The sequence below is a fragment of the Mastomys coucha genome, unplaced genomic scaffold (assembly GCF_008632895.1).
Source record: "Mastomys coucha isolate ucsf_1 unplaced genomic scaffold, UCSF_Mcou_1 pScaffold23, whole genome shotgun sequence".
Classification (NCBI taxonomy): Eukaryota; Metazoa; Chordata; class Mammalia; order Rodentia; family Muridae; genus Mastomys; species Mastomys coucha.
Window position 1 is genome coordinate 73,258,797 of NW_022196906.1, and position 21,377 is coordinate 73,280,173.

At 44.8% G+C, this 21,377-nt stretch overlaps 1 protein-coding gene and 1 long non-coding RNA gene across 3 annotated transcripts in view; one reads left to right on the top strand and one right to left on the bottom strand.

Moving 5' to 3' along the window:
- Positions 1-16,785, bottom strand: part of Slc17a5 (solute carrier family 17 member 5) — a 41,323-nt gene extending 24,538 nt beyond the window's left edge. The window contains exons 1-4 of the mRNA XM_031346186.1: positions 16,598-16,785; positions 6,515-6,711; positions 4,861-5,094; positions 2,276-2,363 (exon numbers count right to left, since the gene is read on the bottom strand). Of these exons, the coding sequence (XP_031202046.1) occupies positions 2,276-2,363; positions 4,861-5,094; positions 6,515-6,711; positions 16,598-16,691 (613 nt within the window). The 5' untranslated portion in view covers positions 16,692-16,785. The remainder of the gene's footprint in view (positions 1-2,275; positions 2,364-4,860; positions 5,095-6,514; positions 6,712-16,597) is intronic.
- Positions 16,503-21,371, top strand: LOC116073900. Of its 2 annotated transcripts, none has more exons than XR_004111962.1 (3): positions 16,503-17,179; positions 17,326-17,406; positions 21,282-21,371. It is a non-coding gene; the product is annotated as an uncharacterized LOC116073900 (long non-coding RNA). The 2 variants fall into 2 exon arrangements; XR_004111961.1 differs by having other exon boundaries at positions 16,503-16,912; positions 17,089-17,406.
- The last annotated feature ends 6 nt before the right edge of the window (positions 21,372-21,377 follow it).

The following is a 21,377-nucleotide window of genomic DNA, read 5'->3' on the forward strand; positions in this document are numbered from 1 at the left end:
ACCACCACCATCATCACCACCACCACCACCACCACCCAACCAACCAACCAGAAAAACAATAACAAAAAACAAATCCAAAATCAAAGCCAAACAACACACACGAGCAGGAAGCCGTGATAGGATGGACCAAGGGTTGCAAACAGGAAAGCAGACAATGGGTCTGGGAACTTTACTGGGGTAAGAGGAAGGGACAGAGATAAAGCCTGAGAAGTATGGAAGGCGTTGTGTGCCGGGGCCAAGATGGGGCAGGGCAGTCAAGAGCACCAGTAACTGAACCTGGGAGCGGCAGCACAGGGCGCTGAACCTAGCCATGAGTTTACCATCGGACTTCTCGTGTCAGTCTCATCACTGCCAGAAAAGAGAGGCCTTTAGATTATAAACTGAATGTCTCTCACTTGGTTAAGAACCTGTAACCTGGGCTGGAGAGATGGCTCAGAGGTTAAGAGCACTGACTCTTCCAGAAGTTCTGAGTTCAATTCCCAGCAACCACATGGTGGCTCACAACCATCTGTAATGGGAACTGATGCCCTCTTCTGGTGTGTCTGAAGACAGCTACAGTGTACTCACATACATAAAAAGAAATCATAAAAAAAGAACCTGTAACCTTTGCCCTCAAACTCACCATGTAGCTGCTGCTGAGTCAACTACAGATCCTCTTGCCTTGGCCTCCTAAGGACTGGGCTTACAGACGTGTACTACTGATGCCTGGTTTGTGCTGTGCCTGGGATCGAACCCAGGGCCTCATGCCTGGCAAATGGCCAGTGAAGGTACACCCCAGTCCATGGCTAGTTTGTTTTTACCCTTCTGACTCTGGCTTAAAAAAATCATTGCAGACAAATCTTTCTTAACCACTATACCTGGTGGGATTGGTACACGTCTTTAATCCCAGCACTTGGGAGGCAGAGGCAGGCGGATTTCTGAGTTCGAGGCCAGCCTGGTCTACAGAGTGAGTTCCAGGACAGCCAGGGCTATCCCTGTTTCAAAAACAACAACAACAACAACAAAAACAAACAAACAAACAAAACAAACAAAACAACAACAACAAAAGATCTGGATTTGCTCCCCAGCCCCTGAGCATGGCAAACATGGCTACGGCAGAGCTTGCCCTTCCCCCATTCCCTCTGTCTTGCTAAACACTGTTAGATTAAATTCCCTTCTTTGGCCAATTTCTCCTCCTGGCATGACTGCCAAATTCCAGCTATCAAACTTCTGAAGTCCAGCTGTCAAAAGCTCCCTTTGGCCACTTTAACCTGTCCAACCAAAACCAAATACCTCACTCTAACTCGGGGTTCCTCCTTTACCTTTATAAACTGCCATTTGCCTAATGTGCCACATCTGCCTCCTCTCTGTCTAGCAGCAGTCCTTTGTTCTTTAGGCCAACCATCCCTTCCCCATCTCCCTTTGTCTCTCATCCTCTATCTCCTGTCATTGTCTCTTATCCCCTGCCCTCTGGGGCAAATAAATCTCCTTTGTGCTGAGAACTTGATCTCTGGTGTCCTGAGCAGAGTCCCAGTCCCTTCCACCTCCACGTCAGGTGGCTCACATCCATCTGTACTCTCCAGTCTTAGGAGATCACACACCCTCTTCTGTCCTCTAGGGGTGTCTCCATGCATGTGACAGCACACACACTCAGCCATACACAACACACACACACACACACACACACACACACACACACACACACACACAATTAAGATCACATACTGTTGAATTCAACTCCTAGTGTCCATATCAGGCAGCTCACACCCACCCCCACACTCCCACCCCCACACCCAAAATTAAAAATAAAATAAATTCTACTGGGCACGGAGGTACATGCCTTTCATCCCAGGACTCGGGAAGCAGAATCAGGCGGATTTCTCTGAGATCAAGTGTAGCTTCGTCTGCATAGCAAGTTCTACAAGAACCACGCAACAACAACAAAACCAACCAACCAGCCAACCAACGACAAATCACAAAAAGAACAAAACCAATAAATTTTCCCAGCTACTGAACTATTTTGTAAATGGTGACATTTGAAAAGACAGCATATTTTGAGATAAATGACAGCAGGAACAGAAAACAGCATTCACCAATCACTGCACATTATTCTGTTTCAGAGCCAAAGAGGAAAAGTGATGGTAAAGGTGTCCCCTTAGAAGGTTATTTCTCCCAGGAAGAGGCATCCACACCATCTGCATTGCATGTATGTGACTCCGGCATGCAGGCACGCTTCCCAAGGCTGGTACATGTGTATTGAACTATACAACAGTTTTGTTAAGGCTCTTTATCTTACCTGCATAGGAAATGGTAAGAAGCTTGCTTCTTTCGAGAGGGGGAGCCCAGGAAGACCACATGGCATGCATAGCTGGAAACGTTACACCCTGGGGGTGGATATTTCTGATGAAATACAAGGCAGCTTCAAAATCAGACAGAAAAGGTAAAGGTTGCTGACCTAGCCTAGCTTTGTGGACAAGGTGTGTGGTATGCACAGAAAAAGAAAACATGGTGAAAGATGAGAGACTCTAAGGATAAATAAAATTTAAACTCTCTTAAAAAATGCAGTGGCCCTCTGTGACAGCAGTAGGAACAACAGATCTTAATTGTGTGTGTGTGTTGTGTTGTTAAACATCTACAGACAAGAACTACACCATGAGAATAGCTCAGCAAAGAGATACAATAACTTGATCAATGTCAACAAATCAATATATTTTATTTAGGTAAGAAGAAAAAGAAAACCTGGAAACAGAGGGGCCCATAGTATTTATTATATAATCAGGAAGGAATTATTTAATAGACTTCTGTGAGGACTACTATTTGAATATGGATGGAATAAGAATATGCAAACTACTAACAAAACTTTGCTGGGAGGTGGTGGTGCATGCCTTTAATCCCAGCACTTGGGAGGAAGAGGCAGGTCGATCTCTTGAGTTCGAGTCCAGCCTGGTAGGACGAGTGAGTTCCTGGACAGCCAGGGCTACATAGGGAGATCCTGTCTCATAAAATAAAATAAAATAAAAACTAAAATAAAATAAAGAAGGAGCCTGGGAATCTCTCAACCCCTCCAGCAAATTTCACCACATATAAACTGTGTATGATTCCTATGATTGAGGGTGCACAGGTATGTAAGTCTCAATCATTAAAATGAAGAAACTGAGGCAGAGCTGTTAGAGTCCACCTCACGATTTTCTGTGACAGTAGAATTGCTGGTCAAAAGCCGATGTCTTCATGTCAGTGTTATTTCCAGCCCACTACTGTAGGATGCTTCCTACCACAGCTTCCATGAGCTGGGCTGGACCCAGTGGCTCACCTGTGCTTGAATTAAAGGCTCTTAATCACTGAGCTTCTCTCTAGCCTGGAGACCATTCATTAAGACCATCACCCATTCATTTATGATGGAGAGATACAGAAGAGGCACCGAGAGGAAAAGAAAGTTAAAAATGGACAGATTTCTAAATGGGCTGTGGGTTCAGTCTTAGAGAACATCTGCAGTGTGTACAGGGCCATGGGTTCGATTCCCAGCACAGAAGCAAAATCAAATAAGAAAAAAAATGATGAAAGGGCACAAAAAGAAATAGTGATATTTCTCACGGCATGAAAGTTTAGAAAACTTCTAGGGGCTGTAGAGATGGCTCAGTGGTTAAGAGAACTGGCTGCTCTTCCAGAGGACCTGGGTTCAATTCTCAGCAACCACATGGCAGCTCATGACTGTCTGCAACTCCTGTTTTAGGGCATCTGACACCCTCACATAGGTATATATGCAGTCAAATCACCAGTGTCCATAAAATAAAAGTAAATAAATAATTAAAAAGTGAAAGAACTCGGAACTCTGTGAGTTGGTTCTCATAGACTTATTTCCATCAACATTAAACAAAACAAAACAAGAATTCTAGAAGTAAATTAGTATACTTAGATAAAATCACAAATTGTCTCTGAGTTAGAAAACCAGAAATATATGAACTAATGATAGAGAGGAAGTTCCATACATGACAACAAACTTGGTAAAATATGGCAATTTAACATGTTTTGCAAAATGTGCCAACACAGGGCTGGAGAGATGGCTTAGGAGATTAAGAGCACTGGCCATTCTTCTAGGCCTTGGGCTCAGTTCCAGCATCCATATGGCGGCTCACAAGCCAGAAGTATATAAAGTGTGTAAAGTACGGGCCATTTTAGCCACCGTGGCAGAGGCTTATTTCCCTGTCTTCTGAAGCACGAGGTACTGTCTCCCTTAGGAAATGTTTTCTGGGCTGGTGAGATGGCGCAGTGGTTAAGGGCGCTGGCGGCTGTTGCAGAGAATGTAGGGTTAGGTTTGCTTTCCAACACCCACTTGCTGGCTCACTACCACTGTAACAGGGAGACCTGACGCCCTCTTCTGGCTACACAACGTACATGGAGACAAAACACATGCATAAAAAATAAAAATAAATCTTTAAAAGTACACTTAGAACAGGAGGGAAGGGGAGATAAAGAATAAGAAGTAGCCGGGCAGTCGTGGCACACGCCTTTAATCCCAGCACTTGGGAGGCAGAGGCAGGTGCATTTCTGAGTTCGAGGCCAGCCTGGTCTACAGAATGAGTTCCAGGACAGCCAGGGCTAAACAAAGAAACCCTGTCTCGGAAAAAAAAAAAAAGAAGTAAGGGCTGGAAAGATGGCTCAGCGGTTAAAAACACTGGCTGCTCTTCCCAAGGTTCTGAGTTCAGTTCCCACCAATTACACGGTGGCTCACAACCACCTGTAATGGGATTTGGTGCCCTCTTCTAGTATGTCTGAAGGCAGCTACACTGTACTCATACACATTATATACATAAATAAATCTAAAAAAATAAATAAATAAATAAAAGAGAGAGAGAGAAGTAGAACAAGAACCAAAAGTTTTACCTCTCCTAGTCCTTCCAGTGCTCTGAGCACGACAAGACTCAGCACTCCTAAGTCTGCGGCCAGCGGTGTGAAGAGGGTGAAGACGGCGGTGCCCAGGACGCCGAAGCCCAGCAGCAGCTTCCCTCCGACTCTGCTGGCAATGTACCCCCCAGGGATCTGTGTGATGATGTAGCCGTAAAAAAAGGAGCCAAGAATCCACCCTTGAGTCTCTGCATCCCACTGGTACTTTTTACCCTGTTTTAAAAAATAAAAGTAGAAAGAAAAACAATCCATTGACTTTAAACTGTTGATTTGGTCTGCAAAGCATGCAAGCTATGCTGGTTCCCCCCCCCCAACTTGTCATAGGTTAGGGTCGTCTGGGAAGAGGGAACCTCAATGAAGAAAACACCACCATCAGATGGGCTCATAGGCCAGTCTGCATGGCATTTTTTTTTTTTTTTTTTTGATGTGGGAGGGCCTAGGCTACTGTGCTTATAAAAAGCAAGCTGAGCAAGTTATGGGACAGATTCCAGCACGCAGTGTTCCTCCATGGTCTCCGCTTCAGTTCCTGCCTCCAGCTTCCTGTACTGACTTCCCTTCAGGAGGTACTGTAAGCTGCAAGATGAAACACATTCTTTCCTCCCTAAGTTGTTTTTGGTTCTGGTACTTCATCCCAAAGACCTGAGACAAGCTTTCTAGAAGGTAGATGAGTCGCTACCACACAGAAGTGAGTGGATAAAGAACTGAAAGCCATAAACGTCAACAAATGTGCCAGTCTATGATGCTACTCGAGAGGAGGGACTGTGGAGGGACTGTGGAGGCCCTGGAACAACCTCGACTTAGCTGTCAAAAAAGAGCCACAGGCTCGGGCTGGGCTGTGGTGGCACATGCCTTTAAGGCAAGCACTCGGGAGGCAGGGACAGATGTTGCTTTGTGATATGTCTGGTCTACATAGTGAGACCTGGGATAGCCAAGACTGTGTAGACAGAGACTGTGTCTCCAACAACAACAACAACAACAACAACTTACTAAATAATGCCCTGGAGAAACCACTTACTAAGAGATGGCTCAGCAGTTAAGAACTACTGGCTGCTCTCCCAGAAGTCCTGAGTTCAGTTCCCAACAACCACATGGCAGCTCACAACCATCTATCATGAGATCTGATGTCCTCGTCTGGCAAGCAGGTATACATGCAGACAGAGCATTCATACATAAAATACATAAATAAATAAAATGGGTTTAAAACAGCTGGATAGTGGTGTCATATATCCTTAATCCCATCACTTGGGAGGCAGAGGCAGACAGGCCTCTAAGTTCATGCCCGGCCTGGTCTTCAGAGTGAGTTCCAAGACAGTAAGAGAGACCAAAAAACAAAAATAATCTAAAACAACTGAATCTTGTGATGTACCAATGAAATGTCTTTAAGTTCTCTTCAGGAACTTGAAAGATTACTTTCCAAACAGATCAATAGATGTGGAATCACCAGCTATAATTAAGTTAATTGTTCAACTAACTCCCAAGAAGACAGAAAAAGATCCTGACCCGGGGAGAATACAAAACCAACCCAAAAACTCCAATATTTTGGTCTCTTTTTAATAAAGGCAGATATTTTTCATTATTTTTAAGTATTTCAGTTTTTAAGTATATCCAATTTTAGTTTAAAAATAGCACTTACTGTGTGATTGTGGTGTACTTTTATGGGGGCAGAATGTTCCGCACACTCCTTAGAAGTTCTATTATCAGTCAGAGTTGTATTTGAATCTACCATGTCCACTAATGCAACACTCAGGTTCACTCGTAATGCATAGAGAACGAAGAAACCACAGAACGCCAAAACCGCTAAGTTGTACCGAGCAGAGCAGCATACTGGAGCTGAAATAAAATGAAAAGAAACTTTCAATTATGATCTCTAAATCATGAGAGGACATTTAAAAAAAAAAGTTTGTTCATTTGTTTGTTTTTTTCAAGACAGGGTTTCTCTGTGTAGCCCTAGCTGTCCTGGAACTCACTTGGTAGACCAGGCTGGCCTTGAACTTAGAGATCCAGCTGCCTCTGCCTCTAGAGTGCTGAAATTAAACGGTGCGGACATTGCTGCCTGGCTACTTTATCATATTTTTCCATCAAAATATTTTTTTATAGTTCCTCTCTTTTATTGCACGTTGTTCATTTCTCCTCACGCCCTGGTTGCTATAGCTTTACAAGCCCTTTGTCATGTGAGTGAGAGAAATGTGGGCCTGGAGATTGAGGACAGAAGGTGGAGAAAGCATGGGCAAGACGGCTCAGTGGTAAGGTGCTTGCTGGTCAGCTCACTGATGGCAACATCATGAGGGGAACCAACTCTGACTCCCATCCCCAAAACTAAATAGATAAATGGTTTTTAAAAGGTGAGCATGGGGTTAGGGGGATGGCTCAGGGGTTAAGAGCCATCCCTTAACAGTCTAGAGCTGGATGGGGTTAGTTGAGCAGCACCCACATATCCCGGCTCATAACAGTCTAAAACTCCAGTTCTGGGGAACTCACTGCCTTGTTCTCCAATCCATAGTCACTGTATGCACGCAGAGAACAGACATATACGCTGGCAAAACTTTCACACATAAAAACAAATAATTAAAAAAATGTAAAGGTGAGCAAAGTGTTTCAAAATATTAATGACAACCCTTAAAAAAAATGTAGGTGAGCCGACTTACCTTTCTAAGGTACTGTCAATAGTCAGAAAACTAAGCACAAGACCACAAAGTCTTAAGAGCTGTACTAAATATAAATTGAAACCAGTTTATGAAAATGGTTGTGACTGTAAATCCATTTAGTCAGAGATATTTTTAGGAAGCAAAGAAAATGTGCCTATGAATTAATTGGAATACTCTTTGAAAGAGATCCAAGGTAAAACAAGCAAACTTGCATGGCAGAGAGAGCCGGTCCACTGGATACCCACACCACATTGAGTTCAAAAGCAAGATCAAGTTTGCATGACCAACAAAGCACTCATCAAAACAAACACCAGCCTCTAAAATGTGCTTTATATACACAGGAATGTGGAGCGGGTGTGACACCGAACAAAGGAGAACAGTGAAGAAGGGCCGGGCAGTGGTGGCACACGCCTTTAATCCCAGCACTTGGGAGGTAGAGGCAGGCGGATTTCTGAGTTCGAGGCCAGCCTGGTCTACAGAGTGAGTTCCAGGACAGCCGGGGGTACACAGAGAAACCCTGTCTCGAAAAATCAAAAAGAGAGAGAGAGATAGAGAGAGATAGAGAGAGAGCAAGAGAGCAGCATAGGAGGACCAGACTCTTAGCTCTGGCCACATGTGTTTAGAGTTATGTAGGTGAAATAAAGGAAGATAACAACCTTTTCATCCTCAAGGTTTTCAGTTCTAAAATGGGAGCACTTTGTGTGTGTGTACGGGCGTTCTCCGATTGTAAAGTACATGTGACATCTCCCAAAAGCACAGGTTCTATTGACAGAGAAACAATGACCAACATAAAGGTCTGGAGAGGAAGAGTCTGGAATGAAGAGAAGTCTGGGGAGTCAGGCATGGCCTGGCCCTACAGACAGCACAAGGTCACCAGGCTATTAACCACATCCATTCCCAGCCTTCTGGGTGGAAAACAGGTATACATCCCCTCCGTAGAAGAGACAACCCTGTGCGTGTTTAACATTCCTGGTTTCCCTCGTGCTTATCTGTGAGCTAAGGACCTCGCACTCTCTATCTCCCCATTTCCATTTTTTTAAAAAGAAAAAAGAGTGGCTGTAATAGGGGCTGTGGCTAAATATATTGGCTCTGTGGCTAGTCTAATAAATATAGGCAAGCATAAGAGAACTTCAAGACTAGTGAGCAGAGAACCACATGGGAAAGCCTCCTTAAGCATGCTGACCATTCAAGTCACTTGAGAGATTTTGCCCATGTTTCTCTTTATGTAAGTCACTATTTTGACCATCAGTACTATGAGAAAAATCTGACACATTAAAGCAACACATACCAGGGAACTGTTGATAACCAAGATCCTGTCTGAGCAACAGATCATTTGTAGTAGCTCTATTTTGTAAAACTGCGGTTCTCAAACCACCCATCTCGATTCATTTTTGCTAGGATCTTGGGTGTAATATTAGTAGTTTTGCTAATCACACAGGCCGTCTTTGAGACCTCTCTTTGTGTATCAGTAACTATTCCTGGGACTGGCAATAAGAAAGCCTAAAACCAGTTTTTAGTATGGCTGTAACATCACACTATCTCCTAATACGGGCATGTCTTTTATCCTCTGATAAAAAGGCATTTGGATTCTGCATTAGCAAGGGAGAACTGGTGGGCAGCAGTGACATTTTTGAGCCAGTTGTACTGGATCCTTGCTGCTTCCCCAGGCTGGGCTTGATGGGTTCCCAAGCTTTTGGCTTACTCTTCCTCTTGAAGGGTTTGTCACCTATCTCTAGATGATTCATTTGTCCTATGGTCTCAGGGATGCTGTCATGTTCATATGCACAGAGTGGGAGCCATTTAGGACTTCGTTCATTTTTTGGAAAGACATAAACATAACCTGGACCCGATGTTAGAAGAACACTGGGCCCTCACTACTGACTAATTCCTAGAACTTCACACACACACACACACACACACACACACACACACACACACACACACACAGTACATTCCAGCACAGTTCTCTACACACCTGACAGCAGAGAAGGTCCCATGCATGTCTTTTTTTAGGGCAAAATATTTTTGAGCAGTAGAACGAGCATTGTCCTTTAAAGCCAAGGCAGCATAGTTAAACGTGGCTCAGTATATGGGAATTGGGTGGGTGTAACCCCCTTTTATTTTTAATTTTTGCCAATTAAGAACTTAATGGAGTCATTCCACAACAGCTTAACCCTGTGGACTGTAAGGGTTTTAGTAACATGATTAATATTACAGAAACTGTAAAACTCTTTAAAATGTTTGCTACTGTAAGTATGACCATTATCATTTCTTAGTTGTAATGAGTCCTAGAAAGAAAATGTATAGTTATTTGATGCTGGGTGGTGGCAGCACACACCTTTAATCCTATCACTCGGGAGGCAGAGGTAGGCGGATCTCTGGGAGTTTGAGGCCAGCCTGGTCTACAGAGTTATTTCCAGGTCAGCCAAGGCAACACAGAGAAACCCTGTCTCAAAACAAAACAAAACAAAATAAAATAAAACAAGACAAAACCAAACCCATGCCTCAAAGGGGCTGCATTCTGTAACTAACGAGTTCACAGGTTATATTTATGTCTTTCCAGAAAATGGATGAAGTCCCAGATGGTTCCCACTTCGATGCATATGAACAGGACAGCATCCCAGAGACCATAGGACAATATGAGAAGTCCTATGCGTGCCTGTAGTGTACCGTGTACACCCACAGTACATTCCACACAGTTCTCTATACACCTGACAGCAGAGAAGGTCTTAGACACAGACAGCTGTATCAAACGTTAAGCTGACATACACTCACCACTAATTATGTAGCAAAAACTTGAAATATCGTGCATAACAATGGCTTCAGTAGAGGATAGGCTCTTGTGAGCCTCCACTAACATACTACCTTGCCAGGGTCTGTCTGACCACTTATCAGACCAAGGACAAACATAAAACTAAAAGACAAATAAAATCCACTTAATTAATAATGGACATTAAGTTTTAAAGATTTAAAGCTAAACTTAAGATTTGGAATCTATTCATTCATTGAGGCAGGGTTTCTCTGTGTAGCCCTAGCTATCCTGGAACTCACTCTGAATTTGAAGCCAGCAAACCAGACTGGCTTCAAATTCAGAGATCCGACTGAGTGCTGGGATCAGAGGCATGTATCACAAATGTTCCAGCTAATGAGGATCTTTAAAATGTAAGTCAATTTTAATTTTGAGCTTAAGACTCTCCTGCGAGGTAACAGGGTTTTCCGAAGCACCTGGGAACTCATCACAGGAAAGTCTGAAGAAGAAAGCAAGTGGGTTTTCCTATGGGAAGAGAGTACACAGCGGTACAAGTGATGCTGTGAATGAAGCAAAGCTGTGAATGAGGCCCAAGCACAACAGATTCATGGAGGAAGAACTTGATGGAAGGCTTTAGTTTTTAAAGACTTTTAGTTTTTATTACATTTTATAGACAGTCTGATGAAATGGAATTCTCAGGCTGTACCAAAAATAATTTTAGGTGAAAACTTCAAAATAATCTAACTTCTATTCATTGTACTTTTGGTTTAATCCCTTCTGGCCTCCGTGGAGGTTGATAAACATGCAATTATGTTTGCATTTCTTAACCACTGTATTAGACAGGATTTTTTTTTTAAATTTTATTTCAATTTATTATTTTCCTTTTTAAATCCACCCCAAGCCTGTTTACATAGTTATTTAAAAAAATCTGTAATGTACAAAAAGCTGGGCAGAGGTAGTACACGCCTTTAATCCCAGCACTTGAGAGACAAGAGACGGGAGAATCTGAGTTTGAGGACAGCCATGGCTACATACCCAAGGGCTGGAGAGATGACTCAGTCATTAAGAGCATTCATTAGCTGCTCTTCCAGAGGACCTGGGTCCCAGCACCCACACCGCAGCTTACAGCTGTCTGTCCAGTTCTCGGTAATCCGGCATACGTTCCAGGGGATACAGGCAAAACACCAATGCACATGAGAATAAATAAATCTTAAACCAAAAAACCCAAACAACTAAACAAAAACCATACCACAATGTGTTGCTCATTTTGAGCTGTACGTGGTGGTGCAAGCTTCTAGTCCCAGCACTTGGGAGGCATGGGGAGGCAAGCAACTCTCTGAGTTCAAAGCCAGCCTGGTCTACAGAGGGAGTTCCAGGACAGCCAGGGCTACACAGAGAACAAAAGAAAACCCTGCTATCAGCAGCTGTCATGGCTGTGCCTGGCTTCCCTAGCAGGCAGGCTCTTTCCTGCTTGTTTTCTCTAGAGACTGAGGTGCCAGCAGTTCAGTATCACTGTCGTGTTTCAATAGGATTTTCTTTTCTTTTCTTTTTTTTTTTAATTTATCTTTTGTTTTCAAAGCAAGGGAACTCAGCTGAAGGAGTGCATGAAACCTTTTTCCATTTCTGTCTCTTCTGTTTCTGTCCCTGAGCTACTCTTGTCTCATCTGCTCCCACTTTCTATGAACTAGACTCCATCCCGGAGTCTCATTCCAAATATTTCCATCTTTCCTTTACACGCTCTCTACAGTCACAATCCTCCTGCAACATTTCTTTTTGAGTTAGGCTGGTTTCCATTCGCGGTGCATGTGCAAATATATACTAGGTCAGTGAAAATATTCAATGGCTGAGAAACGCCTACTAAAAGCTGGCTGATTAGCGAGGTTAGACCACTGAGCTGTACAATCAGGGGTGGGTAACAATCCTTTTTTGTGGAGCATGTGGAATTTGTATATAAAACACACACTCCTTGTCCTTTAGAAAAGCAATCTGGAAGCAGGTGGTGCCATAATCAGTGCACACCTTAAATCCTAGCACTCAGGGGGAGAGGCAGGAGGAGCTCTCTGAGTTCAATGCCAGCCTGGTCTACAGAGTGAGTTCCAGAATAGCCAGGGCTCCATAGTGAGACCCTCTATTGAGAAAAATAAAAAAAATTCCAAACACCCTAAACACTGGGGGTGCCTTAGACCTAGCTCATGTGGCAGTGGCGGAGCCCTGTCCGTCTTTCCTTGGAACTTAGATATTGTACTAAGGAGCTCTAAGCTCCCAGACCCAGGCAGCAGGAAGGGCCTGTGGATCGAGGGCTTTGGGTTCCAGTCAGATGGTTCCGGAGAACGAGCCCCAAATGCACAGAGATGGGTGACTTCCCAGCTGGGATGCCTGAGCGGTTGTGGGACTCCATCAGACCCGCCCTGCCAAGATCTGTTTTAGCAGAAAATTGTCTTTTCTCCATCTCTTTGTTTCTCATTCTCATTCTCTTTTTTTTGGTTTTTCGAGACAGGGTTTCTCTGTATAGCTCTGGCTGTCCTGGAACTCACTCTGTAGACCAGGCTGGCCTCGAACTTAGAAATCCTCCTGCCCCTGCCTCCCAAATGCTGGGATTAAAGGCGTGCGCCACCACCGCCCGGCTTCTCATTCTCATTCTTAAGTAATCCTACTGAGCCAGTCCAACATTAGTGTACACTAGCTGGCAAAATAATTGACAGAAATCTTACCTACCTTTAGTTCCTATGTGCTACCAATATTTAACATGGTTAGGAAACCAAGGATTATACTTTATAGTCATACTTGTACAGAGTTGTAAAGCTCTTGCTTTTAATATTTTTTCTTCTGGGTCTATTTACTAATTTATTTTTACTTTTTCTGTGAAAATTGTTGGTTTGCCTACACACATACACACATCTCTGTGAGGGTGTCAGAGCCCCTGGAACTGGAATTACAGACAGTTGTAAGCTGCCATATGGGTGCTGGGAAATAAACCCAGGTCCTCTGGAAGAGCCCCCAGTGCTCTTAACCGATGAGCCATCTCTCCAGTCCCCTCCTCTGGGTCTCAGCAAATGTTTCAATAATTGTATAAAGTTCTCTGTCACAGAGGACTGATTAGAACCCATGATTCTTTCCACTCTCTCACTTAAGATCCTAATTCCTTGGGCAAGAAGACTGATCCTGCCTTTTGCTTCTATTTTAAGAAAAATTTTCTTACCATCTCTGATGGTTGAGCCCCTCACGTCGAGCACTGTTTGTGGGGTTTCTTTGCCAACAACACGGCCCGCAGAGTGTTGAGACAAGCAAGGCAAGAAGGAAATCTGGCTCAACGCACGCAGTTCAGCAGCTGGTGTTGGTTCAAACCCCGGATGGACAGTTTGTTTTAGGTACATTTAAGTACAGTACACTTTTGGGAAAAAGTTTCCTGATGACCGTTAACTCAATCCCACGTGCACGACGAAGCTTAAGGTATTACAAATATACATGTGACCTCTTCCATAAAGATGAATTCTACTGGAGGTCTGGAGGGGAACAGTCTGGGATGTAGGTAAAAGTCTGGGGGAGTCAGGTGTGGTCTGGCCCTACAGACAGCACAGGTCCCCAGGCTATTAACCACATCCAATCCCGGCCTTCTGGGTGGAAAACAGGTTATACATCTCTTCCGTCGAAGAGACAGCCCTGCGTGTTTAATGTTCCTGGTTTCCCTAGTGTCCCCTTTAACTATCCATCTCAACCGAGCTGTGGGGACTAAAGACTATGGGAAATCACAGGTGCATTCACATAGCTCCTATCTCCATACCTGAGAAAGCACTTTCTGTTTGTTTGTTTGTTTGGGGGAAGGGGTTCAAGACAGGGTTTCTCTGTATAGCCTTGTCCATCCTGGAACTCACTCTCTAGGCCAGGCTGGTCCTGAACTCAGCCATCCGCTTGCCTCTGCTTTCCAAGTGCTGGGATGAAAGGCAGGCACCATCATTGGCTGGCTCTGAGAAAGTTTTTCTAATAAAATAAAGTGCTACGTACCTATGTAAGGGAGAAAGGAGGCCCGCAAATCTTGGGAGATGAGCCAGAAAAGGTCTTTTTTTGGAAGAGGAATATTTAATTGATGCTTCCTCAAGGAGCGGAAATTGCCAGGTAGCTGCGGTGGGGGTGGGGTGGGTGTGAGCAGTCGCCAGGTAGCTTTGGGTGTGTGTGTGTGTGTGTGTGTGTGTAGGGGGGTGGCCGTGAACACAGCCAACCGAGCAAAAGCAGGATGTGCAGAAGCAGGGACGGAAGGGAGGCACAGGGAGAACATACGATCTTGGCCCCAGCTGGTGCTAACAAATAGTTAATGCTACCGAGTGCTTACTGTACTGAGCTCATGTTACAGAATGATGAAGATGAACTGCAGACTACACAGAACAGTTCTCGACACACAGTAACTTCAGGAACTGAATTGCTATCATTGCTTTCTCTGGATCCTGGAAGTTGAGCTCGTATGTTAAGAAGTGTGGTTATTTCTCATTTGTGGGAAATTAAGTTTAGTGGGGCACGAGGCTCCTAGTGGAGCAGACAGGACTGCTGAGAAGGTACATGATCCTATACCAAACTGGAGGGATCGGCCTTGTGTGCAACTTCAAGTGCTGCGTGTCTGCGGCAGAGGTGGTGCCGAGAAAGATGTGATGACAAAGCACAGGGATCAGGAATCTAGAGCAGTGGCAAAGTGTCAAACTTTGATTCTAAACCAAGAGGAAAGTAAAAGGGGCTGGAGGTGTGGTAAATCAGTGGACACAGTGCTTGCTTACCATGCATTTAGGAGGTGGAGGCGGGAGGGTCAGAGGTATAAAGTCACCCTCAGCTACATAATAGAGGTCAGCTGGGGCTATGTGAGACCCTGTCTCAAAGAAAACCAACCAACCAACCAAAAAAAAAAAAAAAAAAAGAAATGTGCCAGGCGGTGGTGGCTCACGCCTTTAATCCTAGCACTTGGCAGGCAGAGGCAGGTGGATTTCTGAGTTCAAGGCCAGCCTGGTCTACAGAGTGAGTTCCAGGACAGCCAGGGTTACACAGAGAAACCATGTCTCAAAAGAACAAAAAAATAAACAAACAAACAAATAATCAAGTCCTAGGTTTGACCCACTGATGCCTTATAATTTTCAAAATAAAACATTCTACTTTAGATTTAAAAAATCTGTTATGTATATGAATGTATGTATGTATGTCTGTGTACCACATGTGTGCCCGAGTAGGGTGTTAGATCTCCTGAGCTGGAGTTACAGATGGTTGTAAGCTTCTATGTGGGTGCTGGGAACTGAACCCTCGTCCTCTTGGAAGAGCAGTCAGTGCTCTAACTGCTGACCCATCTCTCCAGTTCCTCAACAAATTATTCTAAAAATAAAACAAAGCCAAAACGAATCACCAAAAAGCCAACAGAAGTAGTCTGAATAAAGTCAGAAAGCAGGGTAGTTACCCACACAAGTAGGAAGGATGCCTATCTACGTAGGAAACAGTTACGGAAGAATTCTTCGGTAAGGTCAACACAAGACATACCCAGAGAAGACAGACTGCTCCTGGCCAACAAAGGCAAATTCCTAGTTCAAGCCTTACTCACAGCTGTATCCTTGAATGTGTGCAAGCCGATTTGTCCTTTAGTTTTTCTGTAGCTTCAGGACTAGCTACATGACAAAAGTGTAGCGAAATCCAGTGAAGACTCATACTTGTGTTTTGGGGGATGGTGGGTACGGAGACTAGAACTTTGTCAGGCAAGGTCTATACCACTGAACAACATGCGCACCCCCTGCAGGAAAGATGCTTTTTGAAGTATCACCTGCAAGACCTTTGGCTCAGCCTATTATCTTAGAGAGCTACAGATATCTTATCTTGAGAATAACCTGTTTCCTAACTTAAATTGTGTCTGATAGACAAGGAAATGTCTGCAATATTTCGGTCTCTTACAGCACGGAGTCAAGATATTCGCGGGATTATGCAACTGTCCTCCGCACACTCAACAGCTGTTAACTCATTTTTGTTGTTGTTGTTGTTTTGTTTTTTTGTCTCTCCTCCCTGAACAAAGCGCTACCAGATCACATGCCTGCAGACCGGCATAAGCGGAAACCTGGCGGCTGCTGGAGGAGAGCGAGTGGCACTTTGGTCCTTTGCTCGTTGACTCGGATCGGATACCCCTCCGACCCCGAATTGCTTCAGCCCCGCCAGCGCCACAGGCAGCTCGGTCCCGTCCCACCGCGCTACACCTGCTACCCGTTCCCGGACTTCGCAGCCACTCCCTCCAGGCGCCCACGGCCGGGAACCACCCGCCCGCCCGGAACGCTGCTACTAGCAACCTCTCGGTGGTCCCGCGGCTCACCCGCTTCCGTCTGCCGGGCGCTCGGCAGGAGCGGGGTGCTGTCCGAGCTCTCCTCCTCATCGTTTCCCGCCGGACCCCGAAGCAGGGGCCTCATGACGCCTGGAGAGCAGATGTGCCGACGTCGCCGCTCGGCCAACAGGGCTCTCGAGAGGACAGCCCCTCGCCGCGCTGGCTAGGCGGGGCAGGGCATTACTCCGCCCTCTGCCCCCTAGGCTCCGCCCAGCTCTGGTTGCGTGTTCCTAAGGCGCCATCTTAGTTTCGGGCAACCCCGGTGTGGGCAGGGCTGGGTTGGGCGTGGCGCTTGCGTGGTGCGAGGTGTGTTGCTCTAGTCCCCTAGTGAAAGCCCGGGGCACTGGGCAGCGATGGGGCTTGCATCTCGCTATGATAGGGAGCTAGGGAAATGGGCAGGGAGTATTTGCCTTCCAGATGTCTGTAGTAGAGAGTTCCCAATCTTTATCCGTTTTATGACAGCATCTGCTTTTTCTCTTTAGGAAGGTATTGTGCATTGAACCCAGGGCCTCACACATATTAGACTAACGCTGATACCATCGACCTACATCCCCAGCTGGCAGGCCACGAGACGTAAGATCATGGGGGAGTTTTCTCTGTAAATCTAGTTTGGACAGATTTTTCCTACTGCTGACTCTAGGAAAGAGGAACTAGGAAAACTCTTCAGTCAGCCTTGGTGGGGCCATCGGGCCTCTGAGTAATAAAGGCCATATCTGCAGACGGATGGAAAAGACAGATGTGGTAGATGCCCTTGGAGAGGTCCAGGCAGACCAAGGAAGAGCAGAGGCTCAGGCAGCAAGGTGAGGCCCCTGTCTAGAAAAAGGACTTACCTAAGGATATTTCTAACTCTTGGGCCAGTAAATGCTGCTGGGCAAGTTTTCAAGTTAAAACAATCATACCTTGTAGATTTCAAACTGACAGTTGTAGAGATAAGCCCTTGAGTTTGTGCAGACCCACCTGCCAAATTCTTATAAAATGTATGTTCAAACAGCAGTTCTGGTGTGGTTAATTTGATATGTCAGTTTGCTTGTCCTCCACGTGGGTGGATTTCAATTTATTTGAAAGTTTGATTAGAAAGTAAAGACCAGCTTCCCTAACTCATCCCCTTACACACCGCCCCTCTCCCACCCCTGAGTATAGAGGGGAAGAAGGGATCCTCCAGCAGACCGGCTTCAGATTTCATTAGCCTTATGCACCTTTGCTGTACTGTATGAGCCAAGAGGTTTGTTCAACACTGTCTCTCCTCTCCCTTACTGGTTGTTTCTCTGAGAGAAGATTGCTAAGATCGTCCTTTTTGGCTAGGGACAGCCAAAGGAATCTTCTAACACGCAGCATCAGATTCCAACAGCTTTGCAAACTTTGACATTAGCAGCACCATGTTTCAGTATACTTATTACTTGAGAAGGTTCAGGTTACAGAAAAGTTGCAAAGTCAATACCCAGAGTTTGAGGTAGGATCATCGGAAGGCCAGCCTTGTGGGGACATTGGAAAGAAACCCCTTACTCCCAGGTCTGAGTGAAATATCCTGCCAGCTGAGCTAAGAATTTCTGCACAGTTAACACACTTGGCTGTGAAGGGTCATGTGTAAGGCCTAAGCGTGTGTGTTCTTCCAGGATGACCTTTCTCCTTTCCCAGATTTGTAAACCTGGGGCGATTTCTAGGACTCTGACAAGAAGCTCCACTTAGGGTATGCTTTTGTGCAACCTTATGATCCATGGTTTTACCGGATCAGACTCAGATGGCAGTCTCATCCACAGCACTCTACTGAAGGGTGTGCATGTGTGTGTGCGCGTGCGTGTGTATGTGGGCATGTGTGCGTGCGCGCGTGTGTGCGGTGTGTGTGTATGCGCGCATGTGTGTGTGTGGTGTGTGTGTGTATGTGTGCGCGCGCAGGCGCGCGCACTTTGAGACAGAGTTTCACTGTGTAGCCCTAGCTGTCCTGGAATTCACTAGACCAGGACTGCCTCTGTCACCCCAGTGCTGGGATTTTAAAGGCAAGCACCACCCCTGCCCTGCTTGTGTGTGTGGGCGGTTCTTAGCAACACTTTAAGCTGTACCTTAAAGGCCACCAAAATCATATATACAGTTGCTGCCGAGACACTTAAGTGCAATCTCTCTTAGCTTTGAGAAAGCCACACCTACACTTCTTCGATAAGTATTATCCTTTCCCCAAACACAGGTCATTCTCCCTAACAGCAATGCTTAAATCTTTGTTAAAGCCTTTTTGAAATAAATCTCGGCCCTGTTCATAGTGGCTATGCTGAAATTCTTTTCTGCAGTGAAGTCAAGATCCTGGGTTTATCTGAGTAGAAGACTGAGAACTCAGGTTGCTATAGGTGACAGACAACGTGGATCATGGATCTGCCCCGGCCCATAAGCAACTGCTCCTGACAAGCTTTCTATACAGTGTGCCAAATTTGACCCCTTTTCAAGATCTATTAGAGTTTGACACATTTATTTCAATTATGGAAGCAGTTTTGGTATTTAATGAGCGTCATACTTTATTTGGATTTTTTTTACTTTTTACCCACCTCTCCCTTCCACCCCACTCCCCACCCCCCACCCTCCGCCACCTTCCCTACCCTACTCCAGGCTTTATCTAGGATACCTATTAAGTTCTGACATCGCCTCTCCTTAGGCTCCTCCTGGCTCTGACAGTCTCTCAGACGCTCTTCCGTATTGCTGACCTTGTCAGTTTTATAGAATACTGATGCTTTTCTAGACAGTCTCTCAACCTGAGTTTGTTTAATGTTTTCCTTATAATTAAACCAGTACTTTGCCACGGACTGGGGTTTCTTACGGGGTCCCTTGTTCCTCGGGATGATGGGTTCTGGCCAGGTGTGTACAGGATTCGGCTTTGACAAACAGACTAGACACGAGTGGTGTAAGGTCTGAGTGTATTTCTTTAAAAATTGACATGAGGCTTTTACAATCATTGTAAAAGAGAAATGAAAAATCTGGCAGCTCAGGTACATCTGAGGCCATCTAAAACACACTAGGTCTAAAACAGCAGCCATCTCCTCTGGACTGGTGCAGCACCCCCCGGGCTCCGAGTATGTTCGGGCCACATGGGCCCAGCCGGAGTCCTGGGAGGCTGTGGGTGCTCTAGCCAGGAGGGTAGAGGCTTGAATCTCGAATGCTCAATGCTGAATGCTCGAATCTCAAATGCTCAATCTCTTGAATCTCGACTGGTGGCTACGGACTGCACAGATCTAAGTCCTAGTCCACCTAAGTTCTGGTTCTAGTCCGAGTGTGAGCGAGTCCAAACGCTGAATGTAGACTGCTGCATCTAGAATGCTGAATCTAGAATGTTGAATGCTCTATGCTGTCTCTCTTTCTGTAAGCTTTAATGCCCTACCCACAATGCTAGAGGCAATTAGTTAGAATGGCTTAACATTCCAAGCCAGGGTTTAATGCCCTACCCACAAAGCTGGAGGCAATTAGTTAGAATGGCTTAACATTCCAAGCTGGGGGTTTGACTAGGACGTTGGAACATTGGTGAAGGTCAGAGAGCAATGTCCAAATTTTCTTTTTTTTAGCTGTTAAGAAATGATATCTTGGTGGGCCCCTAGCACACAAATACGAGGACATATCTGGGCTACCTCTGAGTTTGGGGTGCCAGGCGACAATGCGGAGAAGGAGACTGACTTTCCTTGAAGTTTACGCCTCAAATACCGCCGTCACGCAGTACTTTGTAGTTTTCTTTTTTTTTTCTTTTTCTTTTTCTTTTTTTTTTTCTTTTTGAGATAGGGTTTCTCTGTATAGCCCTGGCTATCCTGGAACTCACTCTGTAGACCAAGCTGGCCTCGAACTCAGAAATCCACCTGCCTCTGCCTCCCAAGTGCTGGGATTAAAGGCGTGTGCCACCACTGCCTGGCTATAGTTTTCATTTTCATTTCGTTTGTTTTAGAATGTTTCCAAGAGCCAAAAAAAACCCCAAACCAACCAAACACTCCCTCCCCCCAATAAAACAACAACAACCACCAACCAGCCAAATAAAGATATGGATTGTCTTGGATACAGGCCAGAGTAGGGAGCCTTTCTTGTCATATAGTCTTCAGGGGATGTGCTGGATATGATGTAATTTGTGATTGGTGGTTAGCACTGGTATTAGGTGTCATTGGATGCCTGGTTCAAGAGTTTGTCATTTTTTTAAAAATCACAAAATGATTGCTTTTAGTTATTTTTAAACTTCTTTTTATACTTTTAGTTTTGGAAGAAAGCAGTATGTTCATCCTACTCTTATGGATCAAGGAGTTAGGGACAAATTTTGAAGAACACAGTTCTTTCATACGGCAGATTGTCTCTTCTCTACCCATTTCCCTGTTTATATATTAGTGTGAACCCCTGGCTATTGTATACTTTATTTCATAACCTAACACATTATACTGTTGATTAGATTATCAACCATGTTATTTATTTATTTTTCTTATTTTTTATTATTTAAATGCATTTACACATCAAACATTAATAATATTGAGTATTTTGAGAATCAAATAACACATAAAAATTTGTTCAACTTTTATATTCATACCCTTTCATACCCTAATAATATCCATGCTTATTTTGATAATCAGATTGCTACAGTTTTGGTAACGGGGAGCTCTTTTAGTTGGCTGTGGGTCTCTTACCTGTTCCTGTTGCTAATTGTTTCCCATCGTTTGTTTTGAGACAGAGTCTCTGGCTGGGTTGCTATTCATGACGTAGTGTGGGAAGCCCTGCTGTGCTCTCGGAGATTCTCAAACCGAAACTACAAGTTGACAGCTAGTCT